The sequence below is a fragment of the Solea senegalensis genome, linkage group LG3, assembly GCF_019176455.1.
Source record: "Solea senegalensis isolate Sse05_10M linkage group LG3, IFAPA_SoseM_1, whole genome shotgun sequence".
NCBI classification, from domain to species: domain Eukaryota; kingdom Metazoa; phylum Chordata; class Actinopteri; order Pleuronectiformes; family Soleidae; genus Solea; species Solea senegalensis.
The window spans coordinates 28,792,950-28,815,663 of record NC_058023.1 but is presented as its reverse complement, the minus strand read 5'-3'; the positions used below and the strand labels follow the sequence as shown (position 1 = coordinate 28,815,663).

Below are 22,714 nucleotides of genomic sequence, written 5' to 3'. Positions count from 1 at the left end.
ATAGATGAGGCGAATACCAAAGAAAGACTTTTTTTTTCTCTGGCTGATTCACATGATACAATTTACAAGGGGGGCCTTTTGATTTAATTTAATTTAATTTAATTTAATTTAATTTAATGATTTAATCACCCTCTCTTTCTGAGACTTGCTCCACTTTGTCTGCTCCTCTCACTCCCCCCCCACCTTCCTCCCTCTAGTGCCTGAGAAACTTGGTGTGGGCGTTCGTGCTGCCGAGGCCGCGTGTGAAATAAGGTCCCACCTCTCGTCTCTCTGACGACAGGCTTTCCTCTTGTCAGTGTGACACGGAAGTGCACCGTCCAGCACTGTGTCCCGTCACTGCTCTTCATAATATCACTTCCAACAGTGCACACAAAATTCAAGTGATAATTAAGGCATTTTTTTAATCTCTCTACCACCCTTCTTGTTTTTGTTTAAAAGGTATAGGAGGGTAAATTGAATGTATTACCCATAAGGGTGTTGTATAAGTGTATAATTGCCTTTTTTGAAAGACTTACGACACAAACAAAGAACAACAGGTACGCAAAGTCCACCATAGTTTCCTGCACCATCTGCAGTCTCAGCATTAGAGACACTGAACCTTTGAAGTTCGTTTTGATAAGAGCAGTTTCTGACAATCCAGCTGCCGTGTTTTAGTGACACACAACACTTTCATAAACAATTTAGACTGCAAAGATTTGCCCTGGAGACATGGCGAGGTTTTCACCTTTTCTCGCATCACTCGTCGTCCTCCAGAGAGAACAGCGGGAGAAGAAGGAAAGCAGCAGGAAGGAGTTTGAGAGGAAGAGAGGTCCGGCACACAGAAACCGTGGGCGGCAACAGCTGTCTCTTTCTCTGCGTATGTATGTGTGTGTGTGTGTGGTAATAGCATTATAGCATCCTCTGGCCTCGTGTGAATTACATTTCCAACAGAGGTCTGCTTCTGTGTTGGGCCCGAGCCCAGGAAGGAACACACACACACACACACACACACACATACGTATATATATATATATATATATATATATATATATATATATATATATATATATATATATATACCACATATACATACATATATATATATATATATATATATATATATATATATATATACACACATATGAACAGTGCCACACAGTGAGCAGGAGACGCAGGAGAGCAATGATTTGTGACGTCCTACTCTGCAAACCACCCACAAAACACATTATACAGAGATAAACATGCTTAGAACTGTGCCCTCTCATACAGTAATGATGACAAGTTATGTTTCTGCAGCACACTGGGAGAAACAGGTCGACTGTACCATTAAAGCACATACATTCTCATCCCATCTGCCGCTGCATTAGCTTGCCTTTTTACACCAGCAGAAACTGGTGCTAGTGATATAAGCCATAAAAATCTCAAGTCCCATTTGACTTGATTCGGTGGTGTCCTCTCATATGTGCAACTCTTTATCGTCTATTTTCCCTAAATGCGAGCATAATTTGCAAAATTGACTAGAGCGGAAACGATTACTCTTCGAATATTAAGCGATTACTAAATGACTCGATTTGAAGCGTTTTTCATTATTAAAACATGACTTCTGATTGGTTTTAGCTTCTTAAACGTGAACATATTCTCCGTTTCTTTGCTCCATGTAACAAAGAAATCATTAAAACTGAAACATTTTGGTTGGTGGACAAAACAAAACAATCGAGAACATCATCATTTCCAGGTTTGACAAATACGGATCGACATTTTTTCTGACATTTTCTGACATTTTTATGGACCAAACGATTACTCGATTAATCGATGTGGTATGGCAGCACTATCTTACACTGCTAATTACCGGAGACTTCTACTTTGATGCAACACAAGCTAGAGCACGCACACTGTTGTATCTCTCCTGCTCCTGATTTACACGATTGCAAAAAATGGTCAGAAACCTGTCTTGGCGTGCGATATCTTTGAATAACGGCCAAAAAAAAAACAGGTTTTGTGAGGTCGCAGTGACCCTCAGTTTTGGCCACCGAGCGTTTTATCAGTTCATCCTTACAGTTTTAGTTTATCCTTGAAACCAAGTAAAAGTTTGAATGTACTGTTCCTGGTCACAGACAGGCTTGCACACAGAGCTGAGACTAACAAAGTTTTTCATAACTGGTTAATCTCTCTGTCATTTTCTCGAATAATTGGTTAGTTGTCTGGTCCATAAATGTCAGAAAATACTAATAGATGTTGTAAATGATGCTTTCAAATGTCTGCATTTATTCTCAAACAAAAATGAATGAGCTTTAATGACTTTTTTTGTGATATGGAGTAAAGAAAACATAATAATTGATTAATTACACGTCTACTTTGGGTCAAACAATCTGACAATTTTATACTGTGGCCAGACTACACATATAAAACATCATATTATGTTAAATATTTAGCTTTTAGGATGTGACTTATGCTACAATAAAAACAAAAAAAACACTTTGGACTGAGACCCGGCTACTGTCTCTGCCCCTTTTTCTCTCTTTCCATTGTCCCACAGACGGCCACTGTTTCTAATTACTCACTTCCTCTGTTACATAAAACACACACTCGCACATAAAATAAACACACACACGTACACAAGCATGTGTGTGTGCACTCTCGCAAAATAATAGAGAAGCCTGACACTGAAGAAATAATGCTCTGTATGAGTAAAGAGAGCAGAGGAGGGAAGAAGGAAAGGAGAGTATGAGTGTTTTAAACGACAGCGATGGAAGGGAGCGATTTGACGAGGAGAAGAAAAAGGAGAAAGGGGGGGAAGTGGAAGAAGGAAAGGCTGAGAGCCAAAGTGTTTAAAGGAATACTTCACCAATTTGCATTTAGCTTTGTATTACTAGAATAGAGGTAGTTTTATTTTTGAAAAATTGTGCTTCCCACACTTGGTCCTGTTAGCTTAACTGTTAGCAAAGATGGCGGACATTGTTTACATTCTGGGAAGGACGTCCCGTCCCCCCACGAGCGTTGCAGTTTCAAGGCTCGGACCAAAAAATAAATACATTTTTAAAAAATGAATGAAGATATTTCTCGACTCGGGGGAAACTGAGGGTGGGAAGCACCATTTTTCAAAAATACTGCCCCTATTCTAGTAATACAACGCTAAATTCAAATCGGTGAAGTATGTCTTTAAGAGGCTCTTGGCGACTCAGTTAATGAGCTCTTTTACTTCTTGTTCGTGTTGTTTATTCACATGATTCCTTCACACACGCTGACGCTTCACGCTAACTATTCTGTTCCGATGAGGAGAGAGGTGAAGTTTACTCAACTCCCCTGAGACGACAAGAAAAACAGGAAAAAATAAAGAGCCAACAGCAGGGTGTGACAATAATAAGTAAGGTGTATTTAAGTTACACATCTTCCTCTCCATTATTGGAGAGGTTTAACTATTTTAATTATGTGTTAAGCTGCTTTACTGTCTGCGTCAGAAGATAATAAAATGAAACCGTTTCGTTAGCCAACAATGAATTCCCAATTAACTGTCCTCTTAAAAGATGACGGCTTTCTTTAAGTTAAATACGTGAATTTGATTTGGTAATATAGCCTATAATAATATGTGACTTTTGTGTTGGGGTGTTAAGTTTTCATTGCAAGCAGCAACAGAGAAAAAATAATATAATAATAAAAATCCACCGTCCATGACAATGATTTAACTTGTTCTGAATGACAGTCGAAAAAGACATTATATAAACACAGAAATACAGCAATTCCTCCTTCCTGGCTAAAAGACATTTCATTTAAGGTGTGAAGAGCAAACATTAAGAAGCCGCAGCACATGTTGTCTATTATATAACACACGGAAAATAACGACGACAAGTTCTCATGTATCACAGGAAGCTTCTTTAACTTCACAGGAAAGGAAAGAGGTTTTCTCAAAAAGATTTCTGTGGTTTTCACACATATTGTTAATCTATAAACGCACTGATGTGGCGGTGACAGCGAGGAGATTCAAACGTTTCAAAGGTTTCATCAAATTTATCCTGCTGAAAAACTGTCCTGTAATATCAAGTAGCACCAAATGATTTGGGGAGAAAAACGAATCGCTATTTTTCTGACAGATTGTGATTGTAGAGCCGCAACTAACTTTTTCCATAATCGCTTGGTCCATAAAATGTCAGAAAATGTTGAAAGGATGGTGTTCTCAAACGACCTCGACCAAAAATGATTCCGTTTGAATGATTTCTTTGTTATAAGGAGCAAGAAACAAGAAAATATTCACATTTAAGAAGCTGCTTTTATTCCTTAAAAACATTAAGGAAAATTACTAAAATAGTTAGTTATCTATTAATAATCAATTCATCGAGTAATTGTTTCAGCCCTATGAGATTCTGACTGTCATTTTTTCTTAATTGTCTTTGTGATGATTTTAAAATGAACTTAAAGTATTTTTTACACATTCTTACTTCATTTCACTTTTTCGAATTAAGAAGCACAAAAATGTTGGGTCTCAGTCTTTCCACATTCTGCCTCTACTCCCCGTCGATTCTATTACTTTCAAATACTTCCCATCAGTCGTGAGTGTAAAACAGCATGGATGTGAGCTGGCAAGTTTCCTGTGAATGGTTGACTTCCACTGCCACTCCACACACACACACACACACACACACACACACACAGGGCGTTGCCCCCCACAAAAAAGGCCGGTGCCAACTCCTCAGACCCCCTTCACGGTGCGAATGAGTCATGTGTGCTCACAGACACATTTCTTCACAATGACCTGACTTGGCCTAAAATGACTCACGGGTGCCAGAGCAGGAACTGTGAAGGGGAGACAGAGACAGATGGAGGGAAAAGACAGAAGATTAGAGAGAATAAGATTTTTAAAAAAAAAATGCCAACAGGCCAGGGAACGAAAAAAAAAAGAGGAGGTAAAGTGAGGTAAAATAGGGTCTCACCTAACCTACTTTCTGTCTCCAGGCTGAATAAGTCAGCATCACTATACTTCCCTGAAGCACTGAATAATTCACACACACACACATTCTCTATTTGAACCCTTCACTGAGCACTGATTGGTGGAACAGATGCTCTTCATGCAGAAAACGGCAGGGGGGGAGCGTTTTTCTTGCATGTGTGTGGTCAGGAAGTGAGAGGCTGTACCGACGGTCACCTTCCACGCCAACACACAGGCATACGCGAGCTAAAATAGGTCAAATCCATCTCCTGATCTGTGGGCATAAATGTGTGTGTCCGTCACTCTGCGTCTCCTACGATGACAGTTCGATAAACTCGACCGAGTGACATTCTCATGTGTCTGTACTGTCCCAAATCAGAGCAGCGATTCGCGTTCCACTGACTTACGTGTCTTAAATGCATTATAAATGCATTTTTAAAGGGAATGGAATAACGTGGAGCTGTTTCGCATGATATAATACATATATTTTATAATGGATAGAGGGAAGGAAAGGAGCAAGAGAGACGCGAGAGTCGCGACATGACATTGTGTACTTTCATTTATTGGACCACAATCTAAAATCCATTAGGTACGTTAGGTGAGCAAAATGTGTATCACAGGAAGCTGCTTCTTCTACTTCAGAGGCTTTTGTTTGAGGTTGTTTTTTTTCTTTCAAAATGATTGCTCTGGTTTTCACACATTTAAAGATAAGAATGCACAGAAGCCACCCACGCTGCACTGTTGTGACTGCGTCAGCGAGAGGCTTTGAACACATGTTTTAAATGCATTGTACATATTTATAAAGTCAATATACTTCTTTGCTTTATGCTGATATTCAGATATAGATATACAGTCGGGGAAACTCTAGTCGAGTCCCACGAGCACACAACACCAGACATTTGACATGTTTTCGTACATAAACAATAACAATACTTTTTGTGCTGATGAATGCCATTGCAGGCTATTTAGAAGGTGTAATTCTCCAGCCGTGAAACAAATATTCTTCTCCCATAAAGAGGAAAACAAACAGTGCACAGTGTGACACAGCGAAAACGCTGCTGCTAATTTTTATTTACCATCTTAAAGTGAAGCATTATATCGGAGTTTAGATGTTTCTGTTTCCAAGTATCCTCCGTATTGAAAATAGTTAATCGTCTACTGCCAACCCAACTCCCAACAAATAAAATGGTGCAGAAAATAACTGTGATAAAACAGGATGCGGAGAACATGTCACCATGTCAGGTGTCCACTGCTACTCACACAAATAAATTAAGCACGATCGCAAAGGAAATAACAACAAACCACACCCTGACCGTATTTCTGAGTCAATAGTTCAAACTCTCTCACACACTCACAGAGAGATATCGTCATTAACCAAAGATCTTGAAGATTATGTCCAACAATTAGCACCCTTTGCCAAAGAACACACACACACACACTCAATGTGCAGCCATTTCCTCTTCATGGTTACAGGCTAATATCGGTCAGTGGAGCACTGATATGGCGGAATCACTGCTCAAAGTCAAAGACTCAGCAGTTCATGATGACACGGCAGAAAAACAAAAAAAAATACAGTGTGAGTGATGGAATTAACTTCTGTATGAAGGTATGAAATTCATACAGAAAGAAGTGCCCGCAGGAAACCTCCTCAAACCCTCGTGCGTTTGTGTGATTGCACTGACTCGCACGGCTTCCTTTTCGCTGATGAGTCAGTGTGTTTGCGCCTACATAACGTCAGCAGACAAAACAAAAATGGTAGAGAAAGGATGTAGCGGAAATCTGTTGAGGAAACCGATCACAGGCATTTATTTTATTTTTTTACTTAAGACATAGAATAACAGCACATTTTTCTTTAAATTCTCTTGATGAAAACATGAATATTCGGTGGACGTGTGGATGAAACTTTCTACGTTCTCGGTGCTATCTTCAAGTAAAAAACATTATTTAAAGACAATTCTTGCTGCCATCTCATAATTCTAATTCTCCACCAAGGTTATTTTATATAAAGACGAGGGGATTAGAAGATGAAGAAGAAAAAAAAAAAGAGTCGAGCCGAGACAAAAACCATGAATTATGTGAAGGAACATTGGTCCACTCCACACATACCTCACGCTTTCATCTGACACCGTGTTTGTTTCTCCTGGGAGCGTTTACGTACCATTATAATTTATTCGCTGAATTTATTTCCAGGTGACATTTACAACAATTTTTTCCAGTTTCACTAGGTGTAAAAAAACCTTTTTTTGGGCCAGATCTTGGTACTTTCCATTTCAGCTTTTCCCCTCCATTTTTGAATGTGCAAATTACGAAATAAAATGCTCATAAAAACATCAAGATGGAAACAAACTGAAAAACTTCCCGCCCTACGGAGAGTCGGAGGCAAGAAAGGGGAGAGTTCCAAAGATTTCATGGACAAGGAGACAAAATAAAACAAGACGCAAAACATAAACACGCTTGCTGTTGTCACAAAACTTTTACAAGGGGTTTGAAAAATGTCTTGAAAAGACGCCGACCCCCCACCAGCTTTAATCGCGCCGCTCTGCAGCTGACCACTGTGGGACTTCCTGCGTCGACAAGACCGACATAATTTCACAGCATGACCTCACCTCTCTGGTCAAAATTATTTGTTCCTCCTCAGTAGGTTTTAAATCACCTCTCCTCACATGCAGAGGCGACTGGAGGTGTGTTAGAGGTGTGTTAAAGAGCAAATATGTTAAATAAATTGAATTAAAAATGTATCTGTTTAAGATGCTATTAAAGACACAATCATATAAACAACAGAGTTCAACTAATTGGATAACCTTCATTCAATTTTAATATATACAGACTAGAAGCACACCAGATTGTTTGAATTAATAACTCATTTGTCCAGCAGAGGTCAGTGCGAGCACAGCTTGGCCCGCATTCACGCCCTGTTTAGCTCACAACTACAACACCGAGGCACGCGGAAGCACTTCTGGCAAAGCAACAAACAAAGATGTGGACTCAAGCTGTTCGCTCTCATAGATGCACAGTAAAACATGAAAGTAGTTGAGTCTGTTGACTAATTCAGGGGAATACGAAGTAAGGAAAAGAGGGGAATCAAAGCCCCAGTTTCATCAACACAAACCCATGGCGTAAGAAGTCTGATGCGTTTGTTGCATCCTTGTACATCACAAACATAACTAAGAGTTGCTGGTATTTGCCTGGCGGTCATTTCTGAGCTGTGGATCTTGGCCTGCAGCAGGAAGCAGATGTGGACAAACCACATATAATCCCAATCATCGAGGACAGGAGCTCATTGTGTGTCTACTGTGTACTTCACTAGTGTGCGCTTACTACGCAAGAGAGTGTGTTAATGTGACATTTTTTGTGCGTTTCCCTGAAAATAATAGAAGATGTTTCCTATTTGTTTTCTTCCTCATTGACCTCAAGGAAACGTCAGCGGAATGGCTGGTGTCCGTTAATGCATCTGTGATGTACGTGAGCTCTCACGGCCATTTCCTCACACAAATATCGCAATTACGAAAAACATATATGTGTTTAAGGATGTGGTCTGCCCACCTTGATCAACTACCTTCTTTGGTTTTGGTCACCTCGCTTTCATCGTGTAATGCCGGGCGTTCTCATGCACACGTTTACACACGAAGAGGATGTTTTGGTTTTTTTCACTTCTCACACATATATTATTTTTCATTGGAGTCATGCATCAGATGTGCTCACAAATAAGAGTGACCCAGATCAGTTCCTAATAGCCTGATTTACGGGGGAGGGAAACATCTGCTTTACACAAATGTTTTGGAAAGTGCTTTCAACGCATCTTTTGTTACTCCCGACAAAAAAGAAGGTCAAATTGTCCACTCTGGAATAATCTCTTCAGATGCATCATTGAGACGAACTTCCTGAAACAGTTGAAAGATAGGATGCTCCAAACGAAAGCCATAGATAGGGCGGTGGATATCTGTTATCTGTGTTTGGATTTCCTTTTCTCGGTTAAATGCATTACATAATTCAGTGAAGCTGCAGCAACTGCAATCAGCTCTGCAGCTCTCAGGTTTAGGGGTGCTTCGAGACAACAAGAGCGACAGATTGCGTAACCCTTCGAGCATTTTTTTATACACTGCCTGTGAATGGTTTCTAACTGTAGAGCAAAAAAAAAATATTGTGTCTCTTCTGAGAAACAACCAGCTCACGGGTATAAGAGGGTTGTTTTCTGGGTTAAACCGTGGGAGGGAGGGTGAGAACGAAAGAGGCTTGTGGCACAAAAAAGAAATTGGGAAGTCTTGTTACAGTAACACAGGGCGGACTCACCGCACTTGTGTGTGACTTCAACACACACACACACACACACACACACACGATAATGCACACATGCTCACAAATACAGCAGCAGCTGTGTACCTGCCCCTGCACCCACGCACACCAACCTAATAAACGCACAGACATTTTTTTTTAGCTGTGATGGGAGAAGGCAGCGAAGACGACACCAACCATGAAAGACTTCACCTCCTTAGTTGCTGACCTAGCATTTCAACACTTTTGCAAGTCAGCCGAGCTGAAAAGTGTGCAGCAAAACGGACAACGCACCCATTCACGTGTGGAGAGTGTAAATGGTGAATTCATGAATCAGTTTCATCTGAGCAAGTAGTACAGGACAAACTCTAGCACCAGTTCCTCCCAACACTCGTCAGCCACAACATTAAGAACGAGTGAGTGCTTCTAATGTATAGTAGTGGCAGCCTGAAAAATTCAACTATTATGAAGTTTGAAATAGTCTCCATGGTTTCGTGGCTTGACCAAATGAAATATACACAGAGCCGCAACAAAATGCTTACATAATTCCATGAAGGTGAAAACTACAGCATTTGTCATAAATCGGGTGTTTAGATTAAATTACAGAAACGTCAGATATGAGTTATGAGATGTATATATATGTATATATGTATATATATATATACATATATACACACATATATATATGTACACATATATGTATATATATATATATATATACATATATATATATATACATATATATACATATATATATATAAACACACATATATATATATATATACACATATATATATACATATACATATATACACATACATATATAAAAAAAGAAACCTGTGGTCTGCCGCCTCCAGCTCCTTTTCAACACAATGTCTGACTGATGAGTTTGAAAATGAGAACGCAGCATACCGTACATACCAGGACTGCTACGAACGGGTCATTTAATGTGCTCATGTCTACATTTCCAACAACAGAAAGATCCTCTGGTTTTTTTTTTAACGAATGAAAAAAAAGAATCAAAAGGAAAACTTCAACGATAATACATGACGACATCATCCAGCAACACATTGTTACGGCCAATCACACATGTGGTCTTGGTCCTTTTAGCCGGACTGCCTGCTCTTATTTCACCGTCTCGCCACTACATGAAACATCACACCACTTTTTAGGTTGTTTTAATGCAGAGCAAATGTCTGTGTAAGTGCAGCTTTAGTCAGGGCCACAATGATTTCTGAATTTAGCTCCCTAAACACACACAAGTCTATATTTTCTCTTGAAAACAACCTCTGATGCTGCTGCTGCTACTACTGCTGCTCTGTGTGTGTGTGTGTGTGTGTGTGTGTGTGTGTGTGTGTGGACTTGTGTGTAAATGTTTTCAGATCATGTGTTGGGAGCTATGATGTGTGTGCAGGCACTTAACATACACACACAAACTCCGAAATGAGAAGGGGGAAGCCCCTGATGGACAGCCCAAACTGTTATTACACACACACACACACACACACACACAGGGCATGTGTGGCACTGTCACGTCCCATTTTTTTTGGTTGCCTCCCCTCTGTGCGTTTCATGTCTGCCCTACAGGACACTTGTTTAGAGAAGCGAGTGTTTGCACTTTTTTTCACTTTCTTTGATGTCGAGGAGCATGGGAGTCTGAATGTGCTTGAAAAGGTGGGGCCGGAACACACACACACATATACACACACAAACACAGGTTTGTGGAGCTGCTATTCTTCTTGGGACACTACATTGACTTCCATTCCTTTGGACAGCCTAAACTAAGCATTATCGCTAACCTTAACCATAACCAGTTAATGCCTACCCAAGCCCAACCTTTAGCACAATTTAACCCTTAGACCAAAGGGGTTTTGGTCTCTATGAGGACTACTGGTCCTGACAAGGTCACACACATAGTCGATACTACATTAATGAGCCCAGTCTTCCCAAGAAGCAGGTACACGTGTGTTTTTGAAGCACATCCTTTGAGTTACCGCGGATCTGTGTGTCATTTCATATTCCAGTGGTGTGGTTTATCGTGCGTCTTTTCATCGCGCTTCTCAAACTGCTTCTGTGTTCCAACCTGAACCACTTAGTAACAGCATTTGCTGAATCTGTGAAATAGTCTTTACAACTTTATTAAGACACTTAAAAAGTGCCTCCTCCCACTTCATACGGAGCCTGTGATCTGGTTTTAAAATTGTTCTCTCGTAAGGTTAGCGTGTGGTATAAGTTCAAGCTGCATATTAAACAAAAAAAAAACGTAGGATGGCGTCTACTTGTTCTTAAAACTGACTCTGTCAGGCAAAACTATCAGACCTGACTGGGGTCAAGGGTAGTCATACTCTACTCTAAATAAAATCAATTGCCGTCAGTAAAAAGAAAAAGTTTGCTCAGTTTCATGGGTCTTGTAATATCTGGTAAATAGTGATGGAAATTTTTCAGTTTCTCAACTGGCTGTTTTTTGGTGAATACAAAGCTCCTCATCAATAATCGTGTTCATGAGGTGATGATGAGAGCCAAAAGATGACATCACACTGCGAGCGTATTTAAATTTCCTATCCTCTTAAGCTACTATAGCACTACTGCCAGGCCTTGGTCGTAAACCGGGTGATCCTGAAAAAGACACAAAACCATAAAGGCATTTTGGGAAGAGGTTTCTCTGAGACTTCAGGTTCAAACATCCCTGAAGCTTGTATGTGATCAGTCCTAACACGGTGCACACAGTCCTGAGATAACAGCAGCCACCTTGGCATTTAGAACACGTAAGTGCAATTATGAACAGTGAGTTTGCAGAAAAGAACACAGTCGTACTCGACGGCGTGTGCTCATCTCAGACACGTTCTCTGCCCCCCAGGAAGTGACGCATCACAATGGAGGCGCAAGAAATTACATGTCTCCACGACAGCAGGCAGCGACAGCACTGCCCTTGGAAGAATTATGCTACACTCGCAAAAGCCAAATTTGTGAGTCACTATTACAATTTTGGACAAGCTCAGTCACACCAGGAGAAGATCGAGCAACTTCTCATGATAAATTCACGGCTGTTAAAGTGAATTAGGATTCAAGTAAAGCCAGGATTGGCTTTTGCTAGTGCCACTGGGATGAGTCAAGACAAAGAAATAATGCTGAAATGTGATGTTTATGCCCTATGTCATATTAATGCCTTACAGCAGTTATAACTTAGTGTAAGTGTTTAACCGTTTATATTTGATCAGTTCCATTATGTGTCTCACTATCAACATTTTTGTGTGGTTTCTTTTTTATTCAATGAATCATAATCAACATTTTCTTAGAATATTTCAATTAAGGTTGTCTTATTTTAAAGCTTCACTGGATGTGTTCATACTGCAGCATTTGTAACGGTCTATTTGATTTAAAAAACAAACAAACAAACAACAACCTCCGTCTCTCTTACATAAGCGCAATAATAGCTGGTTTGGAAAAGTCGTGGGTTGACAGAGCCAGTTGATAACCACCCTTGTTGAAATACGTAAGATCGCCATTGTTTGGTTGTGTGGAAGCAGCTATTGCACAGATTTGCAGAGCTTGCGTCATGAGGGACACTCCGGGATACAGCAGTATGAATTTCACCGTTGGTCCGATTCAGGTTTTTTTTCCTTCCTGGATAATGCCATCATCAGACCGGAGTGGTTCCACAAAATCATATAGCTGACATTGTATTAATCACATCCTGAATTTTAGTTTTGATTGCTAATTGTGATAAATGTAATGTAATTTGTGTTTAAAATAGTAAAACTAATATTGCAGTTGAAGACAACGTATCGCAATAATTCGTTGCACAGTCTTAATGAATGGCTCGTGCCATGTAATTACAGTTGTTTAAGTTTCTCCCAAATCACAAAAAATGTTTTTGACAGCACAAAGAGAAAATGGGGACCAAAAACCAGAAAATTACACAATTGGGTAGGAAGTGTTCCTGTTCCATGTTCCCTGCAGCAGAAGAAGAACATTGAACAAATTATACAGTGTAATCTGTGACTCGTAGCACGGCCAGAGCACAGTAATTAACTCTATAAAACACTTTCTATATATAAACAACAATAGCCTGTTAAAGTGGGTGTTTTGTCAGGCTGCTCCGATGACTCAGTGTGCAGACGAGCACAACCCTCGTGTTATTGTGAGATTGACTGCGGCAATTGAGAGCTTCATACAAATCTTGAAATTGGTACAGCAGAACGACTGCAACCGGCTTACACGTTGCCTGATCAATTGTGCACGGTGCACAGGAACACGGCCCGCGTTTAAATCAATCAGAACAAGTTTCCGCAGCTTCGCGCAACATTTTCTCTAGCGATGAAACTCGACATTCAACTGTGAGGAAATCTGCCTTGAAGCCTTATTTACATGGAGGTCACAAAAGACAACATTCAGCAGGTTTTGCATGCTCAAAAATAATGTTATTTCCAATAACCAGGGGATGAATATGGTTAATGCTGAAGCACTTCCACAGGCCCAAAATGAACTTCGTGTGAGCTTTACTAATGGTTAAGTTACTGACCGAACGGATGTGTGACATCCTGAAGGCTAACAATATTCATTTCTATCTTTTTCATGCCGCTCACTGTGTCACAGACACAATCGAGGCATAATAAGTGATCCAATGACAGAAACGTACATTATTTAATATCAATTTGCGTCATCTATTGTACCGCCAAAAAAGCAGGGGGATGTGGTCAACTTGCCACAGGCACCTTGACAAGATGTGTAGGTGTGTGTATAGTTTGGCGGGAGCTAAAGCAACAACACACACACTCCCCAGTCAACCATACACGGATTTTAATGTTAAGATTAAACGGTAGCACACTAAATATTTATTTAAGAGATTACACAAGATAATAATTCCATTTAATAGCTACAGTTTAAATAATTTATGATCACATGCATTATGTACTAAACGGCCCATATGTTAGCCAACAGCAGACTAGTCCTAGTTATTCTCGGTGTCTCCACCAATGTCTTGTAGTCTGGTTTTTTTTGCACAACATCCACTACTTCCCCGTTTTCTAAGACACATTCTCTGAAAACGGGATGGGCTGGGTCACTGGCACACAACAAGACACATGTATGCAGAATTCTGCATATTTCAGGGTGTGTCAAATATCTTATCTCGGGGAGAATGACCCGTCCTATTCTGGTGACTTTTCATCAACACGTGCCAATGGTTAATATAGCTCCACTTTTAATGCAAGAACAAAATGTTATGAAATGGCCCAAGAAAGAATGTTGCAAGCTCCAGCAAGCAGCTTACATGAAGTAGGAAGTAAGGAGCAGAGTGTGTGTGTGTGTGTGTGGGCAAAAGGAGAAAAAGTTAACTGTTCTGACGCTGATTAGCCAGTTTTCCAAACAGTCAATAATCGACAATATCATTTTTCACTTCGCTGAAAGACTGTGAAAAGCACCCAGTCACGGCCTGCTGCTTCTGAACCAACGCTGTATTTATCTTGCATTTATCTTTAGATCTCAATTTACACGATTGCAGATGCAGCAACTTTTCCTAACATAAACCTCTTAAAACCAATCAACTAAAATGAATGCATGATGAGGACAAATGCATGTACTGTATGTTATCAGAGAAGTGCTATCCCGTTGTTGGTTATCTCTGCTATTTCACGAGGCTGGAGCAGGTCCTATTTTGAGTCCACCATTGAAACACAGTAACACTCGGTCACGTAGCGATGGTCAACATATTACTGCTGTGGATGTACACAAGCACTTCTTTGACCAAAGGTCATTTTTGTAACACATTTTAATGGAAAACAGGTTTAATATAACAACAAATGCCCCTTTTACCATCTCAAAAGACCAATTCCAAGGGCTTTATTCTACTTACAGGCCAGTTCTTTGGCTATGTGAAGGGCAGATAGATGCATAACTATATACCAAAACTGCTGTAAATCCAACTTTCCTGAATGTTATAGAGCTGAAGTTTTTAATTCAGCTTCAAAGTCTGTGATGTTGTAGAATTTCTTTGACTGACATCGAGGTGTGCTTCAAATATTTGCACATCCATCACAGTAGATTCAACTCTGCGCTGAGCCTAAAAGCTTAAGCCCATGCTGATAATGGGTTGTCTTTCTGTGGATCTAGCAGCTAAAAATACACTATCATTAACTAGTCATCTCCTCTTCCATAGAGATTCCCGCTCCAAAACACTATAACCATCTTATGAACAACAATGACGATAATACATGCAATTAAACTCACTGTGGTCAATGGATATTCACCATTTCTTGAGTATCAGGGGGATGAACATGAATCACTGCAGTGTATCCCAACACCAGTAAAAATTGGGCGTCACGATACATCATCATCGCAATCTCAACATGCGGAGTATACATAACATAAAGGACATATACATGTTGCTAAAACTGCCCTAAATGGAATAAATAGAGGTTGTCCCCTGTGCTACTTAGCATAGATAGCAAGTGTTTCTGATTTGTTTTGTCATTTTCTTCCAATGTGAGAGTCTAGCACATATTATTCTACTTAAATCCATCTTATAGTGTAACACTATTAGATGAGGAGAGACAATGCCATACAAAATTGGGCTTGATGACATGACCAAAAACAACATCACAATAAAATAGGTGATACTGAGGAAATTTATATAATTTTACACATTGTTAGTGAATTGTTGGTCAGCCCTTGTTTACATATATATATATATATTATTATTTTTTTAATCTAAACTGTTTTCATTTTCTTTTATTTCAACATTCCAGGGGATGCAAGAGATGACTTTGTCAAGAGCAATGTTTGGGGGGTGAAACGTTAATGTTGTTCGTTAACAATGAACCAAAAGGCTTTAAGACATGACCATGCACATGTTTGTTTAATTAGCGCTAATCACGCTGTTATCGCAATGTGCAACATTATGGTACATTGCATGTTTTACGAATAGCGCGCAGCCCGAGCTAACGAGACAATAAGCTAAATAAATCCCACCGGTTAATCACAAGCTACACAAGTTTTTCTTTAAAGAAAAATGTCCTTGGCCTCGTTGTCTTTTGTTTGCCGTTTGTCTTAATTTTGGAGAAACAGCAGCCGGTGGTGTTCTCTGTTGTGTGTGTGTGTGTGTGTGAGTGAGTGAGTGAGACAATGCTAGGCCGCCATGTAAAGCCTGGAAATGGGAGGAAAAGGAAGAGGGCAGAGTGGCCGCCCCTGCCTCACCTCCTATGGGATCCAGGGAACCGGGAGACGGGGAGGGGAGGAGGGACACGGTGGGTCAGTGTGGTGGAAGCAAGGCGGAAGGGACAGATGTGTGTGTGACTGAGGGAGCGGTGAAGTAAAAGCAGGATAGGTGAGCTCAGCTCGTGTGAATTCGTGTATACACCCACCATAAAGTCGTTGCCGAAGTTGTCCTCTCCCCTCTCCTCGTCCCCCTCGCTCATGGCCTTCACCCCCTGGATAAACTTTCTCAGGATGCCGGCTTGCTCCATGTTTCAGTCCTGTTGTCTTTTCCTTTACAAGAAATAATAACACCCCCAAAGTAGCAAGGGAGGAGAACACGTAAAAATAACAACAAAAAAGGGGGAGAAGGAAAACGGGGATAAATAAAAATAAATAAGCTTCACGGATCCCCCCAGGGAGTCATCGTCGGTTCACAACACCTTCTTTAAAAAAAAAAAAACAATAATAATAATAATTATCGTCCCATGTTGTTACTCCCTTTCCGCCTTTCTTCTGGGCTGTTTTCACAGCGACAGCGGTTTTATAGTCCCGGAGAAAAACAGAGGTGACGGCGGTCCGGTTTCCTGCTCCACCGACAACTTCCCAGCCGTGGCGGTCACATAAACAGTGAACAAAGTGCTCCGTACGGGGAGAAAAACACAGATAAAAAGACAAAAAAAAGGGAGCCTCTACCAGGTCTGCTCCAGCTATCTACCCCTCCCTGTCTAACTCGGTTGCCACATTCACACACTGCTGCTGCTCGTTATTCGCTACTGGGGAACATCCGGACTGGGCATAGCCAACTGCAAACACGGCCCGCCCTTTCCAGACTATACCGGCTCGTGATTGGCCAACACACACCTGGGATTAGAATCTGATTGGCTGGCGGGGATGTAACTCCAAACTAAAACCTGTTGTGATTGGACAGAATGTGTGTCTGTTGTTTTGACGCGAGACATTATTCTCCATGTCTTTTAATGTAGAATTTTATTTTATATCTTATAGTTATACAATGCACAAGTATTATAATTTTTAGTTATTTATTTATTTACTTATTTGTTGTAGTAGTAGTATGTATTTGTTTACACTGTAAATATCAAGCCCATACTGTGTATATTCTGCGCTGTCTATAATGTACATTCTACATTCTATTTGAACCCTTTTTTTACAGTCTCATTGTTAATGTTTCAAAAGTGTCGATTGTCTGAAAGAACACCCAACATTTATCAGCTGTTTCTATATTTTCAAGAAAGAAGGGTGAAACAGACAGATAGATAGATAGATAGATAGATAGATAGATAGATAGATAGATAGATAGACAGATAGATAGGTAGATAGACAGACAGACAGAGTGAGATTATGTGGAGACCACAGTAAAGAAGCATCTCACAGCCAGCAGATTAAATGGGTCAGATATATAATCTGGATTAAGATATTTCCAGAAATAGAAACAAAGGTTATCATGTCACATCTCCAGCAGGGGTCTGATACGTGTATATAACATAGATCTCCTGTGTGTATGTGTGTGTGTTTAGTTAAACTTAGGGTGTGTAATTGTGGAGATTTAAAAGTAATTAGTGAAACTTGTGCTAAAGTAGTCAAACAGGAAGTCATCAAGCCTTAAAAACAGGAAGTCTTCAAGCCTTAAAATAAATGCCTTAAAATAAATGCAATTTCTATGAGAAAGGGTTACAGATGATCATTTTGATTATTCAGCTTGTTTAAATGCAGCAGAAGTGACAAAGTGGTGCAAGTGGTGTTGTGTGTCGTCGTGTTGTTTCTGGAGATCTCGGCGGACTCTTTTTTTTGACGTGATTAATTTCCCTCCAATAAACCTCACAGAGAGGAGGAATCAAGTCACTTTCTTCTCCCTTTAGTTCTACCAGCGACGACAAAACAAACCCATGTATTCAGGCCGAACAATAAGGAGAAAGAGAGGGGACGCTGTCACTGAGCCAACAAGCCTCTCACACACAAACTGCTTTTTGTTGCTCTTGTCTTTGAGCTTATTGGATTGTTATCCCAGTAAATATTTTAGATTTGGTTAATTCTTCCTCTCCGCCCCCCTCCCCTTTTTCATGGTGCTTCCTTGTCCGCAGTTGCCCTCAGTTACCTCTCAAGCAGAGACACTGACCTTGTCAGGAGCAGTAGTCCTCGTGGAGACCAAAAATCTGGTCCTAACGAGGCAGAACCTCATTTCTAAGGAACTGGTTATGTCTCAGATTTTGAATGGTAGTTGGATTAAGGTTAGGGTCCGGCATTAACTTTGTTAAGCTTTTGCTGAGTCATACATTTAAAAAAGCCTTTGCCTGGGAATCAACTAATCGATTCATTGACTAATTGCCTAATGTTCAATGTGCATCATTCATTAGAATACATGAGTGTATTTTAGCTTTATAATATCAATCTTTTTGATTCTTTTTTTTTAAATAAAACATCTGTCAGGCACTGCACCACACCTGCTCACGTCCACAATATCTTAAGAATGTGTTCACACCTTTTTCCCAGTGTTTTTCTCCACCAGAAACTTAAGCCCTCACACCAAAGTCCATAGAGAAATTATTGATCCATCGAGGTTATCATAGTTTATGATTTGATTTTGGATTTGATTTTAAAATGAGTTAGGTTTAATTAGTTTTTTTTGATGGGTTTTAGTGTTAGTTTTTTGTGCTATGGAATATTTGTCAGGTGCAAGATTCAAAAGGGTATCGTGTCATAAAAACCCAACAAAAGATGCCATTTTAATCATTAGTGCTCACACGACACAGATATGTGCCACAGGTGCAACCCTTGGTAAACTGCTCCTTATATTATAAAAAATAAACACACTTCGTATGAACCCGAAATGTATGAAATACACTTACAAAGACGAAAACCAAGCATTTTGTTGCGTTTGTTTTAGTTAGTTTTCAGTTTTCAGTGAGTTATCTGGGGTTTTATTAACTCTAGTTATTTATTTTATTATATTTCAGTTAACGTAAATGTTTTTTTCAGTTTCAGTTTTTGTTGTTCCGTTTCGGCTCAATAGCGCTCCTGAAGGTGAGTCCTGGTAGGACAACGCTGAAACTAAGTTGCACCAAATTTTATGAAACTTGGAGGAAACCTGTCACAGCCCAGGACGAACAAAAAAATATCTATTGGAACCATGACCTCAACGCAACAGGAAGTGGGTTATATTTAATTTGGTGTCCATCTTTGCAATTTGCATGTTAGTATCCGTCAATTTGTAGTAAACACATCAAAGATGACAGATCATCAAAAGGTCTCGCAGATTCAAAAGGGCGTGGCCACAACAAGCCATCGGAATTTCAGCGAATTTTGGCGAATTTCAACCGTTCGCCATAAAACAGGAAGTGCCTTATAACTTCTCCATACACTCCAATCCAATCCAACTTTATTTATTATAAAGCACTTTAAAAACAACAGCAGCTGAAACAAAGGGCTGTACATCATAGATAAGTAAAACACAAGACCTGTAAGAGGCCTAAAAACAAACAATAAAACAACAAAATAGTGTAGAAAGTGTAAAAACAACTCAATTAAACAAGTCATACAATAAAAACAATAGAAAAAAAGTAAAACCAAAGAGTAAAAAATAGGTAAGATATGTTTTAAAGGTGGACAGTGAAGTTGAAAAGTGAAGAAAAAGCTCCCACCGATCGGCTCGAAACTTCACACGCGACACCTGAGACCGACCCTGCGCACGTCTGCGAACATGATCTTGACCGAAAAGGAAGTCAGCCATTTTGAATTTAGCCACGAAACGGGACGCGCACTGTAACTTTGAGCAATCTGCACAATCTGCAATCGTCAACCGCGCACACACACACACACACACACACACACACACACACACTGTGGTTTATGTTTGCATGGGGACTAATATTTAAAGAGTGTCCTTGTGGCCCCGCGCTCTCTCTCTCTCTCTCTGCCACTTCCTTTTCTCAGCACTGGCTCTTGTTTCGCTGTACTCTCTCTGACCCTGACCTCTGACCCTCGATGTGGAGGAGAGAGGCAGAGTCAGCCGAATACGATGACGAGGATCAATTACACTCTTTACGCCGATCCTATGAAATGTTATGTTATGTTATGTTTTTTACACTTCCCTTCTTTCTCCCTCTCTCTCTCTCTGTTCTCCTTCCTCATCCTATTTTCTCTTTCTATCGCTGTCTGTGTGGAATGTGCTGTTCAGAAGCAGCTGAGAGGAGGAATGTTGCTGTAACAAGCCCACACACAACCCCTAGGGAGGGAGGCTCCCTGCACACACACACACACACACACACACACACACAATCGCTCGCTTTACAATGTTTGAATGTTTCCTTTTAAATTTACACATTTTGTGTATGCGGTAGAGGGCAGAGCATGAAGCTGCATGTTTGAGTACATTCACTGTATCTGGACACACACACACACACACACACACACACACAGGGGGAGAGGGAGAACATGAACCTGCCTGTTGCAGTTATGAAGTCGGGTGAAAATGTCCTCCCTCGGGGTAGAGGAGTGAATCAGTGGCATGTTGCACAATCCCACCGTGGCCATCATGTGTTATAACCCTTTACAAAAATCAGTGATAACAAGAGGCGTGACAAATGAGAAGAAAACCCAGCGTAAAAACCAGTGTGTGTGTGTGTGGAAACATGAGTGACATGAACATCCTATCATGTGACTTGAACAAGGACTACAGTGTTTCATGCACGGGGCACCGCGGGGTTAACGGATCTCAAACCAAAAGATGAACTCAAACCGGAGATGAACTCCGTGTTCTATGCCAGGGGTGTCAAACGTACGGCCCACGGGCCAGAACCGGCCCACCAGAGGGTCCACTCCAGCCCGCAGGATCCACTGTGATCTGTAGGTTGTAAAGCCTGTGTGTGTACATGGTAAATTTAGGCATAATATATTTGAAATTGCACCTATTTTTCCTCAAGAAATTTCACATTTTGTAAAAAGATCACTTGATTATTCATGCAGAACTCAGAGTTCTTGCTGTTTATAGGTGATTATGCTGTTATTTTACTGGTGCAGCCCACAAATTGTGCTGTAGGTGGTGTATGACTAAACTAAACTACACTAAACAGAAATAACCATCCCTCCTGTCTCATAACAAATAATAGCCACCAAAAGCATGAAAGAAATGTTAACCTTTAAAAACAGTGTAAATAAATATGTGTTTTTTAGAAGTATGTTGTTCTTTCATCCTAAAGATTTCCAGAGACTTGGAATATTGATGTAAAGGGGTGTTTTTTCCTTTTAATTTTGTCTTGGAAAAATACAGACAGGTGGGGGGGTTTCAGTCCTGAGGCCCAGAAAGTGTTAGATGTTCTTTCTAATATATCACTAATATATATCAGTAAAATAAAAGTCAACAACGTCACAAAAAATATATATATAGCTACACAGCGTAAAATAACATGTCTAAATCTGACATGTGTGTTCTTGTATTAGTTGCTTTGTGAGGACCAAAAAATACATCAACCATAGGGAGTTGTTGTCTGGTCCTCACATCTTTAAAGGGGTTTTGGGGGTACGGTTAAGGGTTAGGGTTAGGGTTTTTTTGTTATGATGGTTATGGTTAAGGTTAAGGTAAGAGGTTAGAGAATGCATTATGTCTATGCGGGTCCTCACTCTCAATGCTGCACAAACGTGTGTGTGTTTTACGTGGAGTGGGTTTAGAGCAGTGACAGTTTCACAGTGTTTCTCTGCTGGATGTATGACTACCACTGTTATTGTAAATGGACAACAGAAGAGAGAGAACTCCAGAGTGGACCCAGCCTCGCTGCTTCACCTTTTGCTTCTTGTCCACTGGCACCACCTAGAGGGCATCATTTGCAAGTTGCAGAGCAAACGGCACTAAAAGGTGCACGTGGGCAGTCAGGTGGGAAATGATCTGATGGTTCTGTGTGATCCAACATCACAAACCCTGGAAGTAAATGTATGATATAATCTCTCACCCCCTCTCGCACTTTAATATGCTTAATCCTCCATGTCTCTGTAGCAGGCTGGAGATAATGTCACTCCTGAGAAACGTGAATAATGACACATTTAGCATTGCACTGAGCAATTCCCCGCCAAGAGCCACAACATCTGACATAATAAACATTAAATAGACATTTGATTGCATAGAGTTACAAAAACTCTATGTCGCACATTTTTATACCCTCTGTGTTCTAACGGTTAATTCATAATTTGACCACTTTCTGTGCATGTCACTGTTAATCTCACAGATTAAACACGTCATTTGTGATTTAAAAAAGCAAGTCACGGAAAGCCATACTTCTCAAGTTTCTTTTAATGGATGCGACAAAAATCTGACATATTTGTAGAACATAACATTTGAAG

General features: G+C 40.2%; 1 protein-coding gene across 6 annotated transcripts in view; it reads right to left on the bottom strand.

The window, feature by feature from the left end:
- ptpn12 (protein tyrosine phosphatase non-receptor type 12) overlaps window positions 1–17,126 on the bottom strand; it is a 42,786-nt gene extending 25,660 nt beyond the window's left edge. For all 6 annotated transcript variants that reach the window (XM_044021432.1, XM_044021431.1, XM_044021433.1 and 3 more), the window contains exon 1: window positions 16,534–17,126. In XM_044021432.1, coding sequence (XP_043877367.1) covers window positions 16,534–16,635 — 102 coding nt within the window. In that variant the 5' untranslated portion in view covers window positions 16,636–17,126. The remainder of the gene's footprint in view (window positions 1–16,533) is intronic.
- Window positions 17,127–22,714: the final 5,588 nt, after the last annotated feature.